Genomic DNA, 20,092 nt, shown 5'->3' with positions numbered 1-20,092 from the left:
TATTAGTCTAGTTACGATACATGTAGTCCTTTTCATTATCTATGCTCTTTCTGTCTGTCTGTCTGTCTGTCTGTCTGTCTCTGTCTGCCTGCCCCCCCCCCCTCTCTCTCTCTCTCTCTCTCTCTCTCTCTCTCTCTCTCTCTCTCTCTCTCTCTCTCTCTCTCTCTCTACGTATAGTCAAATGGACAAATTCTACTGAAAATCATCTCCTTCTGGGGAAAAGGTTAACAGTACAAGTCAGTAGTAATCCATCACAAGGGGTTGTTTACTTCTTTAAGTTTACAACAAACTCAACCTGCAGCTTGAAAGTAAGTCATGCAGGGACTCAATAACGTAATCACATTTATATCAACACTCCAATAGCATTAAACTAATGCTGTTGGTAGTAAGAACGGAATGCTGTGCTAGAGAACGCCATTTGACTATATGGTGGAGATGATCGTAACACATATAGTGACTAGACTAGGCAGTCATACATACTTGTAGCAGATATAGCAACATATTTCTATTGTGACTACTGAGCTGATGATGCACTCTTGTTAACAGGCAAACAGCTGGTCATATTTTAAACCTTTTTGAGTTCAGTCTTGTTGAGACCAGTTTTCAATTCAAATACTGTGAAAAATATTGTATTAGTTACAGCTACTTGTGGGTTAAGCCTTACAATAAACAACAAACAAACAAACAAACAAACAAACAAACACATCGACATAAAATATGTAATGAACTGAAATGGTGTACTGTTTCACAATACACCAACTATGGCAACTCAAATCTTGGAGATTACATGATAAAGCTACAGATTTATATGGTCTACTCATGATAGACATACAGCAAACTTATATTGTCCGCCGATGATACACACATAGAGCTGACAAGTGACTCCGTGATATACACATACAGTTGATGAGTGACTCCATGATAAACAAATACAGCTGACAAGTGACTCCCTCTTACAAAATGATTCCGGCAGTTGATGAGGGGGATGGTGGAACTGTGATGTGAGTACTTTGTTCCAATAAAGGTCTGTAAAAATATGGAAAAATAAGATGACAATTGGGAATGAATAACACTCACATTATTGACTTTTTATCGTGCATAGAAAAGTGCTAACATGCTGTGATAAAGCAACAAAAATGCTGAATTATGTGAACTTTGCTAATGACTGTCTTTTAATATCCATTGCAAAACTTTATTCATTTGTGCAAAATGAAAAAAATGTGTAGATATATACTACTTTCCCAAATACTCATAAACACTATAAAAAAAATAATTTAGTAGATGATTTCAATTCATAGTATTTCATAAACTCAAAAACTTCTAACGTACAACATTTTGGTAAATTAATGCAATGCAGGGTTAGATCATTGTAATACAAACTGAAGAATTCATAGCCAGGAATCCATGGTATGTTCCTAACATCATCAGTAGTGTAGTTACCATGGCGATCATCTCTTAGTTACTATGGCAAACACAGGAATAGATGCTATGTTCCAGACATCACCAGTTGTACAGTTACCATGGCAAATATCTATTAGTTACTATGGCAAACAGTTACCATGGCAATCAGAATTATATGTTTAAAGGCACTTTTATTCCATTCAGTGAATAACTAAACATCTGAAATTAGATTATCACACCACTATTGACAAAATATTCATCATTATTGGTGCTTGTGTGGTGCACATAGTTTAACAAAAGTGTCCACGATGATGAATGTTTCATTCTAAAGCCTAAGTTATACAAATCAACTGTAAATAACTGAACAGTTAGTAGAGATTTAGTTGTACATATTTACAGTGTTCCATTCACATAGCTTTATAGTCACATGATCTAATGGTAATGTATACGTTCTGTAGAAGATGTCTGAAGACATCAGTCTACAATAATCTGATTAAAATCTGATGTAGATGTTGGCTAATCGTTCACTGTTATTTTACTTTGGTATTTTTGCTTGAATTGACCTTACGTTTTCATCTTGATGGCCGCCTCTACCATCAAGACCTAAACATGTATCATGAAGGTCAAAATTCAAGCATAAATACCGAGGTAAAATAAGAACGATTAGCTAACATCTACACCAGATTTTAATCAGATTAGGTCTACAAATAACAGTAAATACATGTTAACATTTTGCCATTTTTTTCTAATAAATGTTGTAATCTTGATATCAATGCACAGAAATGTAAATGTAAAGTAATTGTTGGGTTTTTAAAAAAACATTGTTTAAAGTACTGCCAAGTATGGAAATCTATAGAGTACATGTCTTCTAAATATATAATACAAATTATTTCATCTCAATGGGTATGCACACACATTTCACTGTCTTTCAAGTTTGTGTACTGAAACACGTAACGATAACAAGACGCATTATCACATGTCTGTGCAATTACCTACCTGTGTGCGTACACGTTCTTATATGTAGCTATTTTAAAACCTTGATATTCTGAACATTATCATAGACTACTACTATAATGGACAACTCAACAGTACTTCACTGTAAAAAAAAACATTCACTACTTGTATGTTGCAACGTGAATTGGTCTGATTTGACTTTCCAAATACAAAACTCATGCATTTTTGTCATCAACCGAGGAACATGAACTCAATTCACATCATTCATAGGTTGCCATGGTAACTGAAGGAAATAACAATGCTTGGAAATAACATGGATTCCAGGCTATTAGTACCATATGAGGCTGTAGTTAACGACTGAAATAGATACAATTATGTTACGATTGTTTGGATAATGTGGAAACAAGATTTACGGAATATAGGTAAAGACTACAAGGACACAAAGTGTAAACACTACATAGTACAATATACACTTATAGGATATCAATATTAACAGTTAACAAGAGTGTCTTACAGATTTCATTTTACTCTAGAAAGTTGTCAGCTTTCTGAAGAATTAATTTCAACAGTTTGTCTTAGAAATGTACAATCTATCATAAAGGGGAAAGGTGATTGTTGTTGAAATACTGGAGAGATTGAAACTTATTTGACAATTATTGGGTTATCAGAGAATTCTTGTGTTGAGTTCTATCATTGAAGTGATCAAAGATGGTGGCCTCAACATCAAAATACCACAGTACATGTACAGTAGATGTTGAACACGTTTGTTTTTTTGATATTCAAATGCAGAACAGACAATTTGAGGTGATTGACCTCCATCATCTATTTGTTCCAAGCTACTACTGTACAACTACTTTGTCCCCCCCCCCCCTCCCCCCTCCCCCCTCCCCCAAGAAAGGACGTCAGAGTAGAAATCAATACAAATTTTAAGATTTAAAATGTTGCCTTTTTGGTGTTACAGAATAAATTATAGAAACAGTGGGAAGAATTAGTATGAAAAGCAAAGTTATTGTGATTGCAAAGATGCAGTACAGCCACAAAACAGTTTTAACAGACTTTTAGCTTCATATTTTTGTCATTTAGTTATAGTTTGTATTTATGTATTGTTGTGTGCATTTGCATATATTTGCATGAATCTACACATATTTGCATTAATCTACATATATTAACATAATTATTTAGTTACTATTACGTTGCTCTTTTCAATGTAATGTAATTCCTTGACTCTGAATTGGAAGAATGTTGTCTTTATTTAGCACATGGTCTAAAAAACATGTCAGGATTCTGAGAATGAATTTTTTGTCGTAAATTACTAAATTTTGCCTAGGTGGATCTATTTATTTCTACATTTCTCATCATGACACCTTAAAAAGAATGGATATGTCAAACAAATATTTGTAAAAAAAAGTATGTGTTTGTGTACATGTTAATAATACTTTCGATTTATAATTGTACTTTGAAAATTTGAATGACATAGAAATGACAACTAAAAGTCAAAAAGAAACTATGAACCATTTTTTTAAAAATTAAAGCAATAAACGATAATTTTTGCCCAGATATGCCCTAGTACTTGTAGCATGGACATTGTCTAATCCTGTTATAGAGGGCATCAATTCTTTTATTAGTTCACTGAATTGAAGAAATATTGGGGTCTGTACGGTCATGAGATAATATAGAAATAACTAGATCTACCCTAAGAACACTATCTCAGATGAAAATTTTGATGGAATACTAAAAAGACAATAATTCAAATTCATACGACAACATCTTCTGTATTTCAAATATTTTAATTTTTTCTTCATCAAAAAAGTAACAACATTGTAAATATAAAGATTGTTTTTGTCCCAGTAAGAAACACTTAATTTCTAAATAGTTACTATGGTAACCAATTTCATGACAGCAAGGTAAAAATAATTTGATTAAAATCACCCCTAATGTTATATTAATTGTGAACATACATCCAGAATTACTTCTTAAATTTTGTTTATGTCCCCTTTCTGTAGAATGAAAATAAAATTAATATAAAAATATTTTCTATGGAAACAATCTCTAGTTCTTGAACTTATGAAAATGAAATACATACATATTAGCAACTAAAATTTTCATAAGAAATCAAAATAATTTGGAAATAAATTCATTTTCAGAATCAGTTAAATCTATTTCAGTCTCTTCCTAGGTCCTGAGATTTTGCATAAGGCAGCAAATTCAGGCCATATTAGCCCTCGCACTTTCAGCAAGTTTTCACTTCCATATATATGCTAAATCTACCCAATGTAAGACATTTTCTGACTTTCTTATCAATATCTGTAATAGTTACAATTATGCACACAAGTTTGGTCCAAAATGGTTGTAAATTTGACTGAAATTTTAGTAAAATTGAAAATTTTTGTTCAGAGGGAAAATACTTGTAGTGAAAGGACTAACATGGCACTGAAAGTTAAAGTGTACAAATGAAATACTGGTAGTATACCTCTATAGTTGACAATTTCCTCATTCAATGGACCTTGCCGTTGTTACTACTGGGAGTCAAGAAATAACATGCATGTATTTTAAAATTAGATACTATAAAATATGTCTTTTTGAAAATACTTTTTCAGCAAACTAATTGGGAATCATAGTAAACAGTAAACTATTTGAACATTAGTACACCTATATTGCAGCATGACTTAATGTTCCATTTGCTAGAGCATGCATCATGGCATAATGATTGCGGTTTTTAAAATAATTTCTCAGGTGCACACCTGAAAGTCGATACTAATATGAAATATATGGAAGTTAGTATATTAACATCTTTGTTTACAATGCAATAAGTATTTTGGTAGACTCAACAGTTATTTATCATATTTCTGTCAATTTTTTTGCAAATGTAAAAATTTTGTAGTTCCAGCTACTGATTCTTAGAAGTTCTATCTGAGTTTAAGAATTGCCAACTCCTGTTTTTTATTTTGCTTTGAAACACATGAAATTTCAAATATTCAAATATAAGATGCTTTGAAAATTGATATCATATTGGGAATTTAAACTAAATAAATAAATCACAAATTAATAGAAGGTCTTGTCTCACTTAATTTGCTAAATAAGCATCCATTGACAAAAAGACATATTTTACAGCAAATTTTTCAAACAAGAGCGCCCTCTAGAGACAATGGAGAGTAGTGATATATTGGTGTAATTTCGCATCTCTTATGGATGAAGCATTATAAAGCTACTGTTATCAAAGTGGACACATGGTTGTTAAAGTAAACTTAATTAGATTCTGCGATAATAATTTACTGTTGAAACCAACACTAATGAACAGAAATAGTGAAGTTCTCCAATTCATTTGTGTAGCGATCTTGTCATATTTATACCATACAAAACATGCTAAATATGCTAATGCCATATATCATTACTCTTCTTTAACACCAGAGGGCATACTTTGCTTGAAAGGTCTCTTATTGTTCATTACCATAAAATCTAAATCTTTCACACAAGTTTATTCAATTTTCGCAGTAAAAACTGCAAAATGATTTTTATCAAAATATACTTCTTAGTAAATCACAAGTTTGTTTTAAATATCACATTTTGTTCAAAATACTAAAATTAGCAAACATTTTGGCATGGGACAGTACAGATGATCAAATGATTCTAATGTACAATTATTTTCACTAATTATTTAAACAAAAATTGCAAACATTTAGTTGATAAATGACTGCTTGTATTTACTATGACTGCATTGTTTTGCATATAAAACTAAGTTTGGCAGGAATGACTGCATTGTTACGCATATGTAATGTTCTAATTTGCATAAAATGTTGTTTTAAATTTACACTTTTCAAGATACTCAAAAAAGTTGCAACTAAAATGTAATAAATCAAATTTGACTTTTATACAAACAACACAGACCTTTGTCGTAAAAAAATTCAATTTTTTTATAAAATCAGTAAATCATTCTCTGACGATATCATAAAACCATACCCATACTTGTCTGTGAGTATGCTGAATACAGGGGTATCTGAAATCAACTTTGACATAGTATTGCCTAGGCATTAGGGGTTAGGATAATTGCATTATGTGAAATGGCAGCCATTTTGTCTACTACAATGCTACTACACATAAATCTATGTAATATCTAACATGATTTGTAAATTTATTTCAACAAAGGTTCATCTCTAATGTTCCTGATTTTAATATCAAATCCTAATCTCTTTAAAATTAATAAACAAATCATTTATTTTTCTTTGTCTCAAGAAATATTGAATCATGGGGAAAAAAGTGTCTACTTTGCATAATTTCCAACGATGTCTCAGTAGGCTAACTTGGCCGAAGTTCATCCAAGCTTTACAAAAATGGATAATGTATTTCAAAGAAATGTGAAAGGAGTTGAGCACCTTTTTCTGAATTGTGAAAACAGGTCAATCGCTAATTATTATGTTATTCATTTTCTATTGTTTTTTTTTTTGGTCATACCATTATTAGTAGTGCATGTGTGCAAAATTAAAATTATTGCAGTGACTACAAAAACCGTTATGCAAAAGCATGAGTAACCAGCCAATCAAGAAGCAAAGCAAGATAATTTTATGCATATTAAGTGGATAATTTGCATATAGGTAATTTATGCATGTCATTTGACCTTTAAACCCAATACCTTTTATTCTTTCACAGCATAGCAATAGGGTACTATCGTATAAAGTCAATTTTTGGGCAATATTTTGAATAAATTCAAATAAATTTGAAGTAAATGTAAGTAATATACAAAAAATACCAGCTAATGATTCAATGTGTTGCAGTATCAAAAGTGTGAAAAATTGAATGTCATATTCTTTGGTTGGAAAAGCCAGAGTTGAAAAGCCCTAACCCTACATGAGTGACTTACACATATATCATATGACAGATATGTAAATAGTTTGTGATCAGAAATTATGGCCGTTAGCGATGATAAAGTTACAGTATAAAATCTTGTGAATGAATAACAAAACCAAGTGATACGTCATTATGAATTAACATAATATAGCTACTCATGTCTATATTTTCAAAAAATATAAAAATATCAAGGACGTAAAATTGTCACGTCTTCTAAATCTTCCATATATATTTCTTGTCATAAAGATAAATTAAAAGTTTGTATTGCACCAAAATGCTTGGCTAATTCTAGCTTTCTATTAACCAGTACAGATGAATCTTCATAATACTTTCATTTCCTATGTACATGTACGCAGGTATTATTGTAAATATATCATTGATTCAAATGTAACACGTCTGTGTCAAAAAAGGGAATTTAGCATTGCCTTTTTTTTTTATCACAGAAAGCCTTTTCTTTTTCTTCTATTGTTTTTAGCCAATATTAAGATGTGACCAGAGTTATTGTAAAAAGTTTTTGGATTCCTTCATTTCTTTTCCAAATTTGTTCTTCTTTGCATAGAGCTCAAAGAATACTTTGATTGTTCCTGTGTGCAAGTGGAATATGCCAACTTTACCAAACAAACAATAAGATCAAACCAAACCACAAGGTTACTGGGTAGGGTAGGTGGAACATGGAGGGTCGGGAGGGGTAACATTCCATGTTTTGCAATCACTTCTTTTGCCCTTTAATACTTGATGCAAAGTGAAATATTTTCATGAACTATTAACCAATATACTGTGGAAAAAATTTGAATAAATTTTGAAAAAAATTAACGAAGAATGTACTACCAATGTGCGGATATTATATCTCATTTGAAAATCTGTGCAAAAATACTAGAAACAGAAAGGAAATTCTGACAGTTTGAGATCCGACATTGCAAAACATTTGATTACTTAATTCTTGACTTCAGCTGCATTTGGAATCATATGAAAAAACTGCATAATTATCACCTGTTTTGCATATAATATGCATAAATTAAGATACAATTTTAAAATTAACAAATAAATCATTACTGTACACCTACATGCATTACAACTCTGAAATACATAGAACAGTTTGTAAACAGTTACTATGGCAACTAGTCATCTGTCATCTTAGTTCTGATATGTAACAGTGCAGTTCATCACATAAAGTACAACAGAAATTTTATCAGCGCCAAAATGCATTGTTTTTTTCAATAAATGCTAATGATTCACATTCAGTTTGTATGTTTTGCATAAATTATATATGCTAATAATATGCTAAAATTGATGACTAATGAGAATGCAGATTACCATAAACAAATATATTAATGGAATTTGTTTTCAGATACTTCAGTAATATAAAAATTGCAAATATTTTCTGAACACATTTTTATATATTATGCATGTCTAGATTGTTGTAAGTACTGGTTTTGTTGCAAATACGACACTGGTAATGCAGGCTTTGGTTTACTAAGATAGGCACAAACTAAAACTATTATGTAGTAGATTACACAAGTGAGTGATAGCAGTTCCTCTGTTATCGAATCACCATGTGATCATTGTAGTGTAAATATTGGAAGTCCCAAAACAGTCCACTGTAAGTTTATAGAACTAGTTTTCAGAGACGCTTCCCTACTGAGACTATAATGAATTAAACCAATGTCCATAAATATCTTAGCAATATTGTATGAACATGTTACAACAATAGTTTTAGTTTGTGTCTATCTAAGTAAACTGAAGCCTTGATTACCAGAGTAATAAATCCATAAAAGTGGACACTTTGGATCATTTTTGTATCAAAAATCTTACAAAAAAAGGAGAGTAAAAATCCAATGCATAGTGGAACTGGAAAACTTACTATTGTGTAGAAAAAATTTGATAGCAACATTTTTTTAACAAGTTCTCTTTTAATTTCTGTGTGTGGACGTGTAAACCTGTCTTTTATTGAAATGTATCACAATATTTGTAACGTTGTAATATGTAAAGTTACCTTGAATAATCAATAACAAGAATATAAAAGTTTAAAAGATCATCAATTGTAAAATCAGTGAAATTTGTATTTCCTTACTTGTGTTTGTTATTCAGCATTGGTTTCTTTTTTATTGAAAAACAGTAGATATTGAAATGTTCACACATCTGTTTGACCTGTAAAAAGAAAACATACACACAGTTTCATTTATATCTTGAAGATTGCTGTTTGTCAGTAAGGGTAGGTCAAATCTGACGTGAGTAACAATGTGACAGTAACCTATTTTAATAACACACACACACAGACACACACACACAAACACACACACACAGACACAGACACACACACACAAACACACACACACACACAGACACACACACACACAGACACACACAGACACACACACACAGACAGACACAGACACACAGACACACAGACACACACACAAACACATACACTGGAAATAAGTCTCTGACTTTGTGGGTTATCCAAGTAATTCAACAATTTGTACCAGTTTTTATTTGTATATCTGTACTGTCGATCTTGTTGTTTTACTGAAATAAACTAAACTAAACTAAACTAAACACTCACACACACACTTACAAACACATGCTGTTTTGCTGAAATAAACTAAACTAAACTAAACACACACACACAACACACACTTACAAACACACACAAACACACTTACAAACACACACACAGACACACACACACACACAGACACACACACACACACACACACACACACACACACACACACACACACACACACACACACACACACACAGCGATTTCTTTCTATACATGTGTGATGTTTCCCTATACCTTACTATACTGCGTCTCACAAGAAAATCACCATTTTGACCAACAGCAAAAAAGAAGTCTTCCATTAGAGTGAACAATACTATGGTGTTTACAAAACAAAACAAAATAAAAATATCAGGAGAATTTTGTTGATAAAAGTTTACTTACCAAAAAGATACAGTAATGAAGGTGAGCCAGTGTGACAAATATTGTTAAAGCCCATGCCATATAAACTTCATAAATTCCACAATTATAACCAAGAGATATAAATACTACTGCAGCTAAAGGTATTAGTTGTACATTGAAGGTGTCAGTTCTTGTACTGGACATACAGGATACTATGAGCCGACACTGTGAACAAGACAACATTTAGAATTACTGACAGTATAACAGACCGTTTAATATCAGTACCATTTATTTCAAAATTATCACAGAATGTTAATATTATAAAGCGATATAGAACTGTTTACATTTTTCTATCCATTAAAATGGTTTGAATACAATTACCAGTAATTAATTAATCAATAAATCCACCCATCATGATACCGCCAATCCAAAAATCATCCCTCTGATCCTCTATCCATCCTATCAATCAATCAATCGATCAATCAATCAATCAATCAATCAATCAATCAATCAATCAATCAATCAATCAATCAATCAATTTGTCTGTCCAATCCATCCATCCATCCATCTATCCACCCACCAGACCCACCCATTCGCTCACCAAGCCAGTCACCCAGTCGTCCATCCATCCATCAACCTATCAGACCCAAACCAACCCACCCACTCCTAGGCCCTCCACCCACCCCTAGGCCCTCCATCCACACAACCATACATCTGTTTGTTTGTTTGTTTGTTTGTTTATTTATTTTTATTTTATAGCCTAGAAATGACTACACACTGACAAAACTTGTTATCACCTTTAAGGCCCACTCCTAGGCCCTCCATCCACACAGCCATACATCTGTTTCTGTTTATTTATTTTATACCCTAGAAATGACTACACACTGACAAAACTTGTCACCTTTAAGGCTATAAATTATACTTACCGCCACATTTGAAAATACAGTTCCTAATAACCAAAAGATGAGTCTAGGCTCTCTTTCAAGAATCTTAGTTGGTGAATAAAAAACCCAAACAGTTGTAAGACCAAAAAGGATGGTAGGCACAAGAAGTGGAAGCATAGCTTCATAAAATGTGCGTAATTTTCCACTTTTGTCTTTGTATGAACTGTAATCATTAAAAAAACAAAAACATGTATTAGTGCAAAATTGTAAGATAAAACTTGAATTTGTAAGTACAGGATACAAGATGTTCTACTTGTAATTTATGTTTATTTGCTTCACATGTGAATTTGTTTGTATACTAACATCTACAAGTTGGGAAAAATAGGATTAATAATGTTGGGTTCTTATATAATGCTTTCCCACTCCGTGCTCAAAGCGCTTTACAATTATTACCCCTGGCTCGAATTAGAATGGCACAACGGCCCTTTAGTCTTCCTCAACTACCCAGGGATCATACAATCCATTACAGCCTATAGGATTAAAGCCTTCACATTGCAACCTACATCCTACCAGGTCCCTAGTTATAGAGCTGGGTTGACTGAGGCACAGAATCAACCCAAAATGGTCCTCCACAAAAAGAGTGCTTCTGTCAAATCTTTATAGATCAACTGATTAAATATAACTAATGCAAGAACCTGGGTTACAAATATAAATACTATGACTTTATAAGATTATGATGCCACTTACCTGTATACATTGTAGAAACATAGTGGAAGTGTTGCAACAAATGTACCAACTGTTTAAATGAAAAGAACAATACAGTTTATAAGCTGTGAGAATCAATGTTCATAGACTCTGGGGTTCATACTTAGTAATGAAAATTTCTACTCACAGTTTGTTGGAAGTGAAACCCAGAAGCACACCCCTGCATTACTGGGACAAGCCATTAGCCAAGCAAGTGGACTTGTTATCAAAGAGTACCAATATTTACACATGTGATGATGGGCTCTTACATAACACAAGTAAACAGCTGTAAAACCTCTATTCGGCCGTCTGCATGGACTGCAATTGAGGCAAACCTTACCTCCGTCTTATATCAGTTGTTATCAATTTATTAGGCTATTATAAGTAACGCTACAAACAGCTTTAGAGATGCAAACAACTTTTATGACACCCGTTTTCGCCAGGCAAGCCCGCGGGTTTGTTGCACTTGGACCGCTAATGGTTTGTGACTGTCATGGACAAGGATGACACGGTGTGAGTGAAAGTTTAGGATTCACATCCAAGAAATGTTTTGACTCTGTGAGTAGAAATTTTCATTACTAACTTTACAACTTATTAACACTATTAGATAGGTGTTATTTTAGCAAGTGATTTTAGTTTTCATACATTCTATAAAAATTTTAAAATTAGCTCAATGTAGCGTTTGTTTAAAAAACACACAACGTTTGAACATAACTGTACAAAAATTTCAAACTGACTTACACATTAATGTAACTAAGAAGACTTTCCTGAACTCAAACATGTCAAAGTAAACACCTTTCCAGATTTCATAACCAAATATACCAGTTGCTATGTATAGTGCTGTCATACTCTGTTTTAAATAAAAATAAAAATAAAACATGTCATTTCATAGCCTGTTTTAAATAAAAATAAAACATGTTATTTCATTACACTGTACCCCCAGTACTCATTGTCAACAAATTGACCAATCACAGAGTTCTATCCATGTCAACTATTTTTCCAAGATGGCTGTCTCTGACACCAAAACTAACCTTGAAGTGGTTGGAAGGTGCATGGAGAAACCAAAAACACACATGAAATTGGAACAATTTTAATGCACTTCCTTTTCACTCAAAAACAAAGTCTGTATAAATGAGTGAAAACCAAAAGATTCAAAAACAGAGTTGTGTAAATGACCGAAAACAGAACTATTCAAAAAATGTATTTGTCCTCAGGAATGACCCAAATGATCATGTACTTACACATATCTTTAACTGTTGGGTTATGTTTGTGCATGTGCAACAGAATCATTTTCGAATTGTTCCGTCTTTGGAGTTGCCATGTAAATGGTCAAAAACATTAGTTGCTATCGTGTAAACACATTAAAACACATTATAATATTTATCATATTAACGGTAATACACAAAAATGCATTGAAACAAAAAATGATACTATTGATTTTGTATATTTTTATTTGAATGCGTCACTGTCTAAACACAACCAAAGATATACTTACTAGTTGTGCTATATCGAATCCCCAAGGTAAAAAGAGTATTCCAGTGTTGTATTTCTCCCAATGTGACAAAATGAAACACACTTGTACGTTTAACAAGATTAAATACATTACATAGACACTTTCACCATAATCATTTTCATCTCTACTGAATATAGAATAGATAGGTATAGGAAGGAACATAGTTGACCAGCTGTCTACACCATGGTCAAATAATTCCCCTAGAGGTGAACTAGTCTGGGTTCTTCGTGCTTGCTTACCATCTATACCATCTGTGAAAATACAAAATGTGAGGAATTTTTTTACTTTTTAATTTCAAGGTTTATACCCAAACTATCCAACAGGCAGAGCTCAGTAACAGAATGAGTGTACTCAAAGCAAGAGGAAACCAGAGTGGCTGTACCTTTTGTGTTACATTTTGTTATCAAATGAACAAAGTGGACCCAGTGACCACTGTGTGTAATGTGTAACTATTCCATTTTTGTTCTGCTTGCAAAAGACATAAATTATTTGTACAAACCCCAGTAGGCTGAACACTTTACTTAGTATCTAGTGACTTTAGTGCTAAAATTTTCTTCAAATGAGTAATATTGATACTTTGTGACTACCTTGTATGTATTGTGCACAAATCCTCATACTGTTCAGAGATGGCATAAAACAAAATTTATTTTTACTATGTACCCAAAAATAACATAGTGGAATTTGCTGGTATGTGGAACAATCAATGAGGCTCTGATTCTTTTTTTAGAAAATAAAATCAAGACAATATAAATTATCAGATTTGCTGGTAAGGCGGTCAATTAGGTGTCATTGTTCTATCCACATAACTTTGCTATTTTCAGTTCCATGTTTGGGTCCATACTTTACTCTACCTACATGTACATGTGTAACACCACTGAACACAAGCCTTCATAGAAGACATAGCTATCAACCGATGTGTTGTCTGGGAAAGTTATTGTGCAAATTTGAATGGTGTCTCTAGTTACAAAACTTGACATATTGGCTCTGTAAAACTACTTACCTAAAGTATGTGATAGAAACTGACACAAACCACAGGCTATCCATACCCATGCTGGTAGTGGTGGTGATTCTGGGTGATTCCGACTAGATGCAAGGAAGTCTTTATCATAGTAGGATACTAAGCCAACAGAATATACTAGAAGCATAAAACTGATGAAGGTTAGTAGATTTGGTGCTACCCATAGTGGAACAAGCTATGGAGAAAAAAAAGAAGAGAACGTTACTGGTAAAAATTAAGTCCGTCGTCATGAAGTCTAAAGTTTTGGCTAATTGCACATAAACTTAATTAGCAGAAACACTGAGCTGACACAGTGTGTGTGATAGAGGAGATTACATCTGTACAAAACAGACTTGGAAACTAATAAATTATATGCTGTTTTTTCAACCTATTTGTACCGAGAATTTAATCATAATGTCATTTTTATCTCATTTCTAAATACCAAATGTGAGCTGTAAGTTAGAATCTAATCGTTACTTGACATGATTGATGGTGGTTTTACCAGTTCCATGATGCATTGCGTGAGCTGGCATTGCGTATGTTGTTACTTTTCAGCTTGTTCTAGTAACTTCTATCTTTATTACATTTGAAATAACATTTCCATCATTAAACAATGGAGACATATTTTTAAGTGTGAATGATTTTAGTGAACAAGACTAAAAAACACCATGAATGACATTTGCCTGGACCAGTTTGATCAGTCTTGGCAATCACACAAAATCAAGTTTGAACCCAGGGTGTGCATAAAGTATACCATTCCTCTATACATGCATTTGCCTAGACCAGTTTGACCAGTCTTGGCAACTGTACAAAATCATATTTGGAGCCCGTTGTGATAAAGTGTAAAGTCCCTGTATATTTGCCTAGACCAGTTTTGGCACCTGTACAAAATCATATTTGAACCCTGTTGTGATAAAGTGTAAAGTCCCTGTATATTTGCCTAGACCAGTTTGACCAGTTTTGGCAACTGTACAAAATTATATTTGAACCCTGTTGTGATAAAGTGTAAGGTCCCTGTATATTTGCCTAGACCAGTTTGACCAGTTTTGGCAGCTATACAAAATCCCATTTGAACCCCGATTTGATAAAGTGTAAAGTCCCTGTATTGTACCATTGTTCTTTATCATCATAAGTTTAACTTACCTTGACTACCTGATTCCAGAAAGGATGTGTGATATACTTAGATACCGGTGATGTGTCAACTGAACTGTACTGTAAACGATACAACAATACTTGATTAGAAAAGATACTTTGTAAATGTTTTCAATGATATCAAAGTAAAGTACAAGAACACATGATAATCAGACTGCAGTCCTGAAAACAATATGCATCAATCAGTTAATGTTTTTGCTACGGGTTGTACATGTCACGTGGGAATCTATGCAAGTTTTAACTGATTTCTTGTGAGAATTACAAATCTAACAGAAAACCTTTGTGCATGGATAGCCTGAGGTACGTGCGAGGTAGGGGAATGGGGTACCATACAGCATGTGGGGTAGGGGAATGGGGTACCATACAACATGTGGGGTAGGGGAATGGGGTACCATGCAACATGTGGGGTAGGGGAATGGGGTACCATGCAACATGTGGGGTAGTGAGATGTGGTACCATACAACAACACATTGTCCCTTTTCATTCTAACAATGCAAGACACATTATTCATTCAATCATTGTATAAACATAATCAAGTCATCAAACTAATTATTTTTGATCTAGCACATTTTATCTACAATGTGTTAACTTTTTTTCTCCAAAAAGTGAAGGGACAGATGAATTTTGCTTCATGTTGGCATTCATTAACAGACTCTGAAATAAATCAGTATTGAGTTCTCACTCATTCTCAGTACTGTACTAATTTTGTTCCTTGAAGACTGGAGGCCCAGGGATGGTACCAGTGGATCAGCTCTGGTAGGGGTGTGTAGACAGTACTGGAAACCCCAGGCCCAATTTTTGACCCATTTTGACCAAAAACCACTACCCCATTTTAGACCATTACAGGTTTTAAAGATCAAATTTTAAACCAAAATATATGTCCCTTAGGAGGCAACATTTTTGGAGCAGTAGCACAGTTAGGATTTGGTAATGACAATGGACCAAGCAAAATAAAAAATAATGCAGAATGGTCCCCATTTTAGACTCTTCAGCTTGAAAAAAACACAGACCCCATTTTAGACCAAAGGGCTAGAAAATGTACTCCAAAGGACAGCACATATATGTACACATATACCTGTCTAGTCATTATAAGAGGAGTAGCCCCCCTGGGACTGGAGGTTACTAAAACACATTGTGTGTAGAAACCATTGAAACATGTTAATCCAAAATAACAAAGGTAACAATCCTTGTAAGTTGTACTGTTAATGTTGTAGTAAATGTGTACATGCAGGAATGTAGCAATATCAAACTGGGTCAACAACCTTTATCAGTTGTAGTGCATACTTTATGTGACCAAAGTCACAATGTCTATGATTCCCTACACAATGCAGGATTTCAAATTTCATGACCTTATGACGTTTGACCTGATTTGACTTGTGAGTGAACCCAGTATACTGCAGGTAACCTCAATCTTTCTGTTTGCATGTCAATAGCTTAGCTCAAACTGCTGTACCTGTAAAGGTTTTCTGCTTGTGACAAGCACCAGCAACATTGGTAAAAACGTCTGTTATGCAAAGTAAAGGTATTCCACAATATTCAAATGTACATGTAAGTGATTTTATCCCTATAAACTTCTGATATTTTCAGTAGTACACCAGACACTTTCTCCAGAAAGGAAAAACTCTCTGAAGTTATCAAAAGAATGTATCAATATTTCTGTTTAGTGAATTGCTCATTGTTACTGCAGTTGCCAATGCTCAAAAATTTTAACTTGCAAAACAAGGTGATGTCATTGGACAGATGGATGGATGGATGGATGGATGTTTGGATGGATGGATGGATGGATGGATGGATGGATGGGTGGGTAGATGGATGGATGGATGGATGGATGGATGGATGGATGGGTGGGTGGATGGATGGATGGATGGGTGGATGGATGGATGGGTGGATGGATGGACAGTCAGACAGATTTGAATTCCAGTTCATAACTGAAGTTTATTTGTAATTAAATGAGGATTCACATATCAGTATCAATTTAAATGAATACATCACATTGCTAGACACGTAGTGACAAAGCCCCCAAGGTCACTTACAGTTTCCTTGGTTGAATGAAGAAAAATTATATATTGGCGAATAATATCTAATTATAGTGTAATTTAGTAAATTAATATCCTCAGCTATCTATCATTGTTATTGACAAAAATACATTTGGGAATTGATATTCTGCAGCTAATTATAAATATGAAAAATTAATAACAATTGTGGTGACATTTCTAAAACTCATTACAGCTAAAATAAAATATCACACACACATTAGATTCAGTGTTTATATTTCCCAATTCGTAAGATTCTACATTATTTTAAAATAGTTTTTTTTTTTTTTTTCAAACATCAACCACAGAATTCCTTGTTATTTCAACATTAATTTATTGTGGATGTGGATATTATTAACAAGGTGATGTATTTTTCAGATTGAAAAGGTCAGAAAAAAATACAATGATTATGAATTGTTGATAGTGGCATGACAATTTGGGGTACAGAGTTTTTGCTAAGGTATGGGAACCCTGGTAACAGAGATAGGGTAAATCTGATCAAATTTGCATAAATTTACATACATGTACATTAATATCTTGATGGGAACCCATCCCCTGTAAAATACAATGTACATTTTACTATAATTTCCCACCTCTGAAAAACTGTAGGTACATGTAACTTCCTGTACATACATTGTGTGTACATGTATGTGCTGGGTCAGCTTGAGTTGGTCACAATGTAAAATCTACATATATATATTGTGAGCCTCAGTGAATTTCAAAAAACCTCTCATGAACATCTAAATTTTAAATTTCTAAATAAATAAATTCTTCTTACACTGACTAAGACTAACTGATGGTGCAATCAATTAAAATCAATTAAAACTTGTATTTCAGGGGTGTTTTGGGGACTAATAATTTTTTTACAAAATTAAATATTATCTGAATATCTGAAGGTCAAGACTATGAAATCATTGGACTTTTGCCAGGACATCCCTAACCTTTGATAAAAGGTTAATGAAATGCAATTTTCTTTCAATGTACCAAGCTAACCCTCCAAATACACAGGAATACAATTATGACTATGATTAAGACAATATGGAATGGAAATTGTTATTATGATGAGGATTATCAACCAAAAAAAACAGATTGAAAGCGCAATGCTAAAAACTTTGAACTGTTTGTACATTATAACCTATGTAAATCATTTGATCTACATTTCCAAGCTGATCAACATTTTTTGGTGAAGACAATATGACCTCTAAAAATAGATCTGTTACATGTAGGTGTGAACATTTTCTGAAACTCAAGTTTTTACTTCTTTTAGTTGAAAGAGAAACAGCTACGGGTTCAAAGTAAAGTTCAAAGGTTAAAGTAACAACTTATCATATTGTAAACAGGGCCTATTCTATTTTGTGATATGAAAAATACTACATGTAAAATATACAAAAATCTGAAATGCAAAGACTCAATAAATACATAAAAATTGTCTGTAATTTTGTTCAGAAAGCAATCATGAAATGTCGGCATATTTTAGCAAGGTATTAAAATCATGAAAATATTGTACACTGTATGAACTATGATGAATAATTGCATTTTATTTTATTTTGTTTCTATCCTGTGTTCTGTTGAAAGTTGTTTCTGCTTGTCTAAATTGTTCTGGTTCTGCTTGTTTGAATTGTTCTGGTTCGTTGTGTTGATCATTTATTGTGGTAAATTGTTCCAATCTCTGATTGTCTGTGGCACAAATGACGATTTGTGAGTCTATACATGCCTACTGTTGCAACACTGATAGATTGTATGCCACAGCCATTGATTTTTGTAAATCTTGAAGCACAAAATACTATTTACTGCATTATTATAACTATCTTGTCTTTCCTACCGCCAAGGTCATACTTAGCAATCTTTGTCTGTGATTGACTCATTTTATCTCTATCAGTCGTTTTATTCGGAAAAGGAATACATAAAATGTGTGTCAGTTTTATACCCGATTATCATACAATCATGAAAATGTAGTTTTTATTAACACAATATTTACTTTTCATGGAAATTAGCAAGGCTAGTCATAAATTGAATGTTGATTGGTTTATTTATGGTATGGTATTCAATTTCAAGTGAATACACACTGAGTACAATGTAACGAAATAACTATATTGATATGCTAAAGAATGAATCATACAGCCCTACCTTTCATACTGTGTGACAGTGTCCTAAAAAATGTAAGTTGTGCGTGTCGAGTTTTAAAATATAATTCTGTATGCTCAAGTGATATTATGACAAATATTTAATCAAAAAAATAATTTTGTTCTTAATATTTGAAACCAATTTTCACCTATAATGAGTAATGTCCAATGTGTATCAACGATTCATGTATGTACAAATGTTGTACTCGGCAGACGCTGTCCTCGGCAATGTAGAAAGTTCAGTTCACGACGTTTACTACAATGACCTTGTGCCAAGAATTGTTCGCGTGTCTACGCATCATCGCGTCAAAATACCGTCATCAAATTTTGCACAGCTGTCATTAATGTATCAAAGATTTACAATTTTTGATGAAGAAACATAATGGTTAACAAATTTACCTTATATTTGTCAAAGCCGGCGAGTTGTTCTTCGTTGAGGTACTTCATCGCCATGTTCAGAAGTGGTATGATTTTAACCCTTTAGGTTAGTTAAGAAATATTTCATATCAAATGTTGTTGAAGCTGCTGTCAACAAAAAATATAT

General features: G+C 33.1%; 1 protein-coding gene across 1 annotated transcript; it reads right to left on the bottom strand.

Annotated features, from left to right (window-relative positions):
- Positions 1 to 263: 263 nt before the first annotated feature.
- LOC144445642 (ethanolaminephosphotransferase 1-like) lies at positions 264 to 20,001 on the bottom strand. Its single transcript, XM_078135267.1, has 10 exons — positions 19,948 to 20,001; positions 15,384 to 15,452; positions 14,244 to 14,436; positions 13,226 to 13,494; positions 12,472 to 12,580; positions 11,734 to 11,782; positions 11,029 to 11,209; positions 10,145 to 10,327; positions 9,269 to 9,345; positions 264 to 1,026 (listed from the first exon to the last, which is right to left on the bottom strand). Exons 1-10 carry the CDS (start codon positions 19,999 to 20,001, stop codon positions 954 to 956), a joined length of 1,257 nt encoding a protein of 418 aa, XP_077991393.1. The 3' UTR covers positions 264 to 953.
- Positions 20,002 to 20,092: the final 91 nt, after the last annotated feature.

This window comes from Glandiceps talaboti, chromosome 14 (genome assembly GCF_964340395.1).
Source record: "Glandiceps talaboti chromosome 14, keGlaTala1.1, whole genome shotgun sequence".
Taxonomy (NCBI): domain Eukaryota; kingdom Metazoa; phylum Hemichordata; class Enteropneusta; family Spengelidae; genus Glandiceps; species Glandiceps talaboti.
This window is presented reverse-complemented; position numbering and strand designations above follow the sequence as displayed.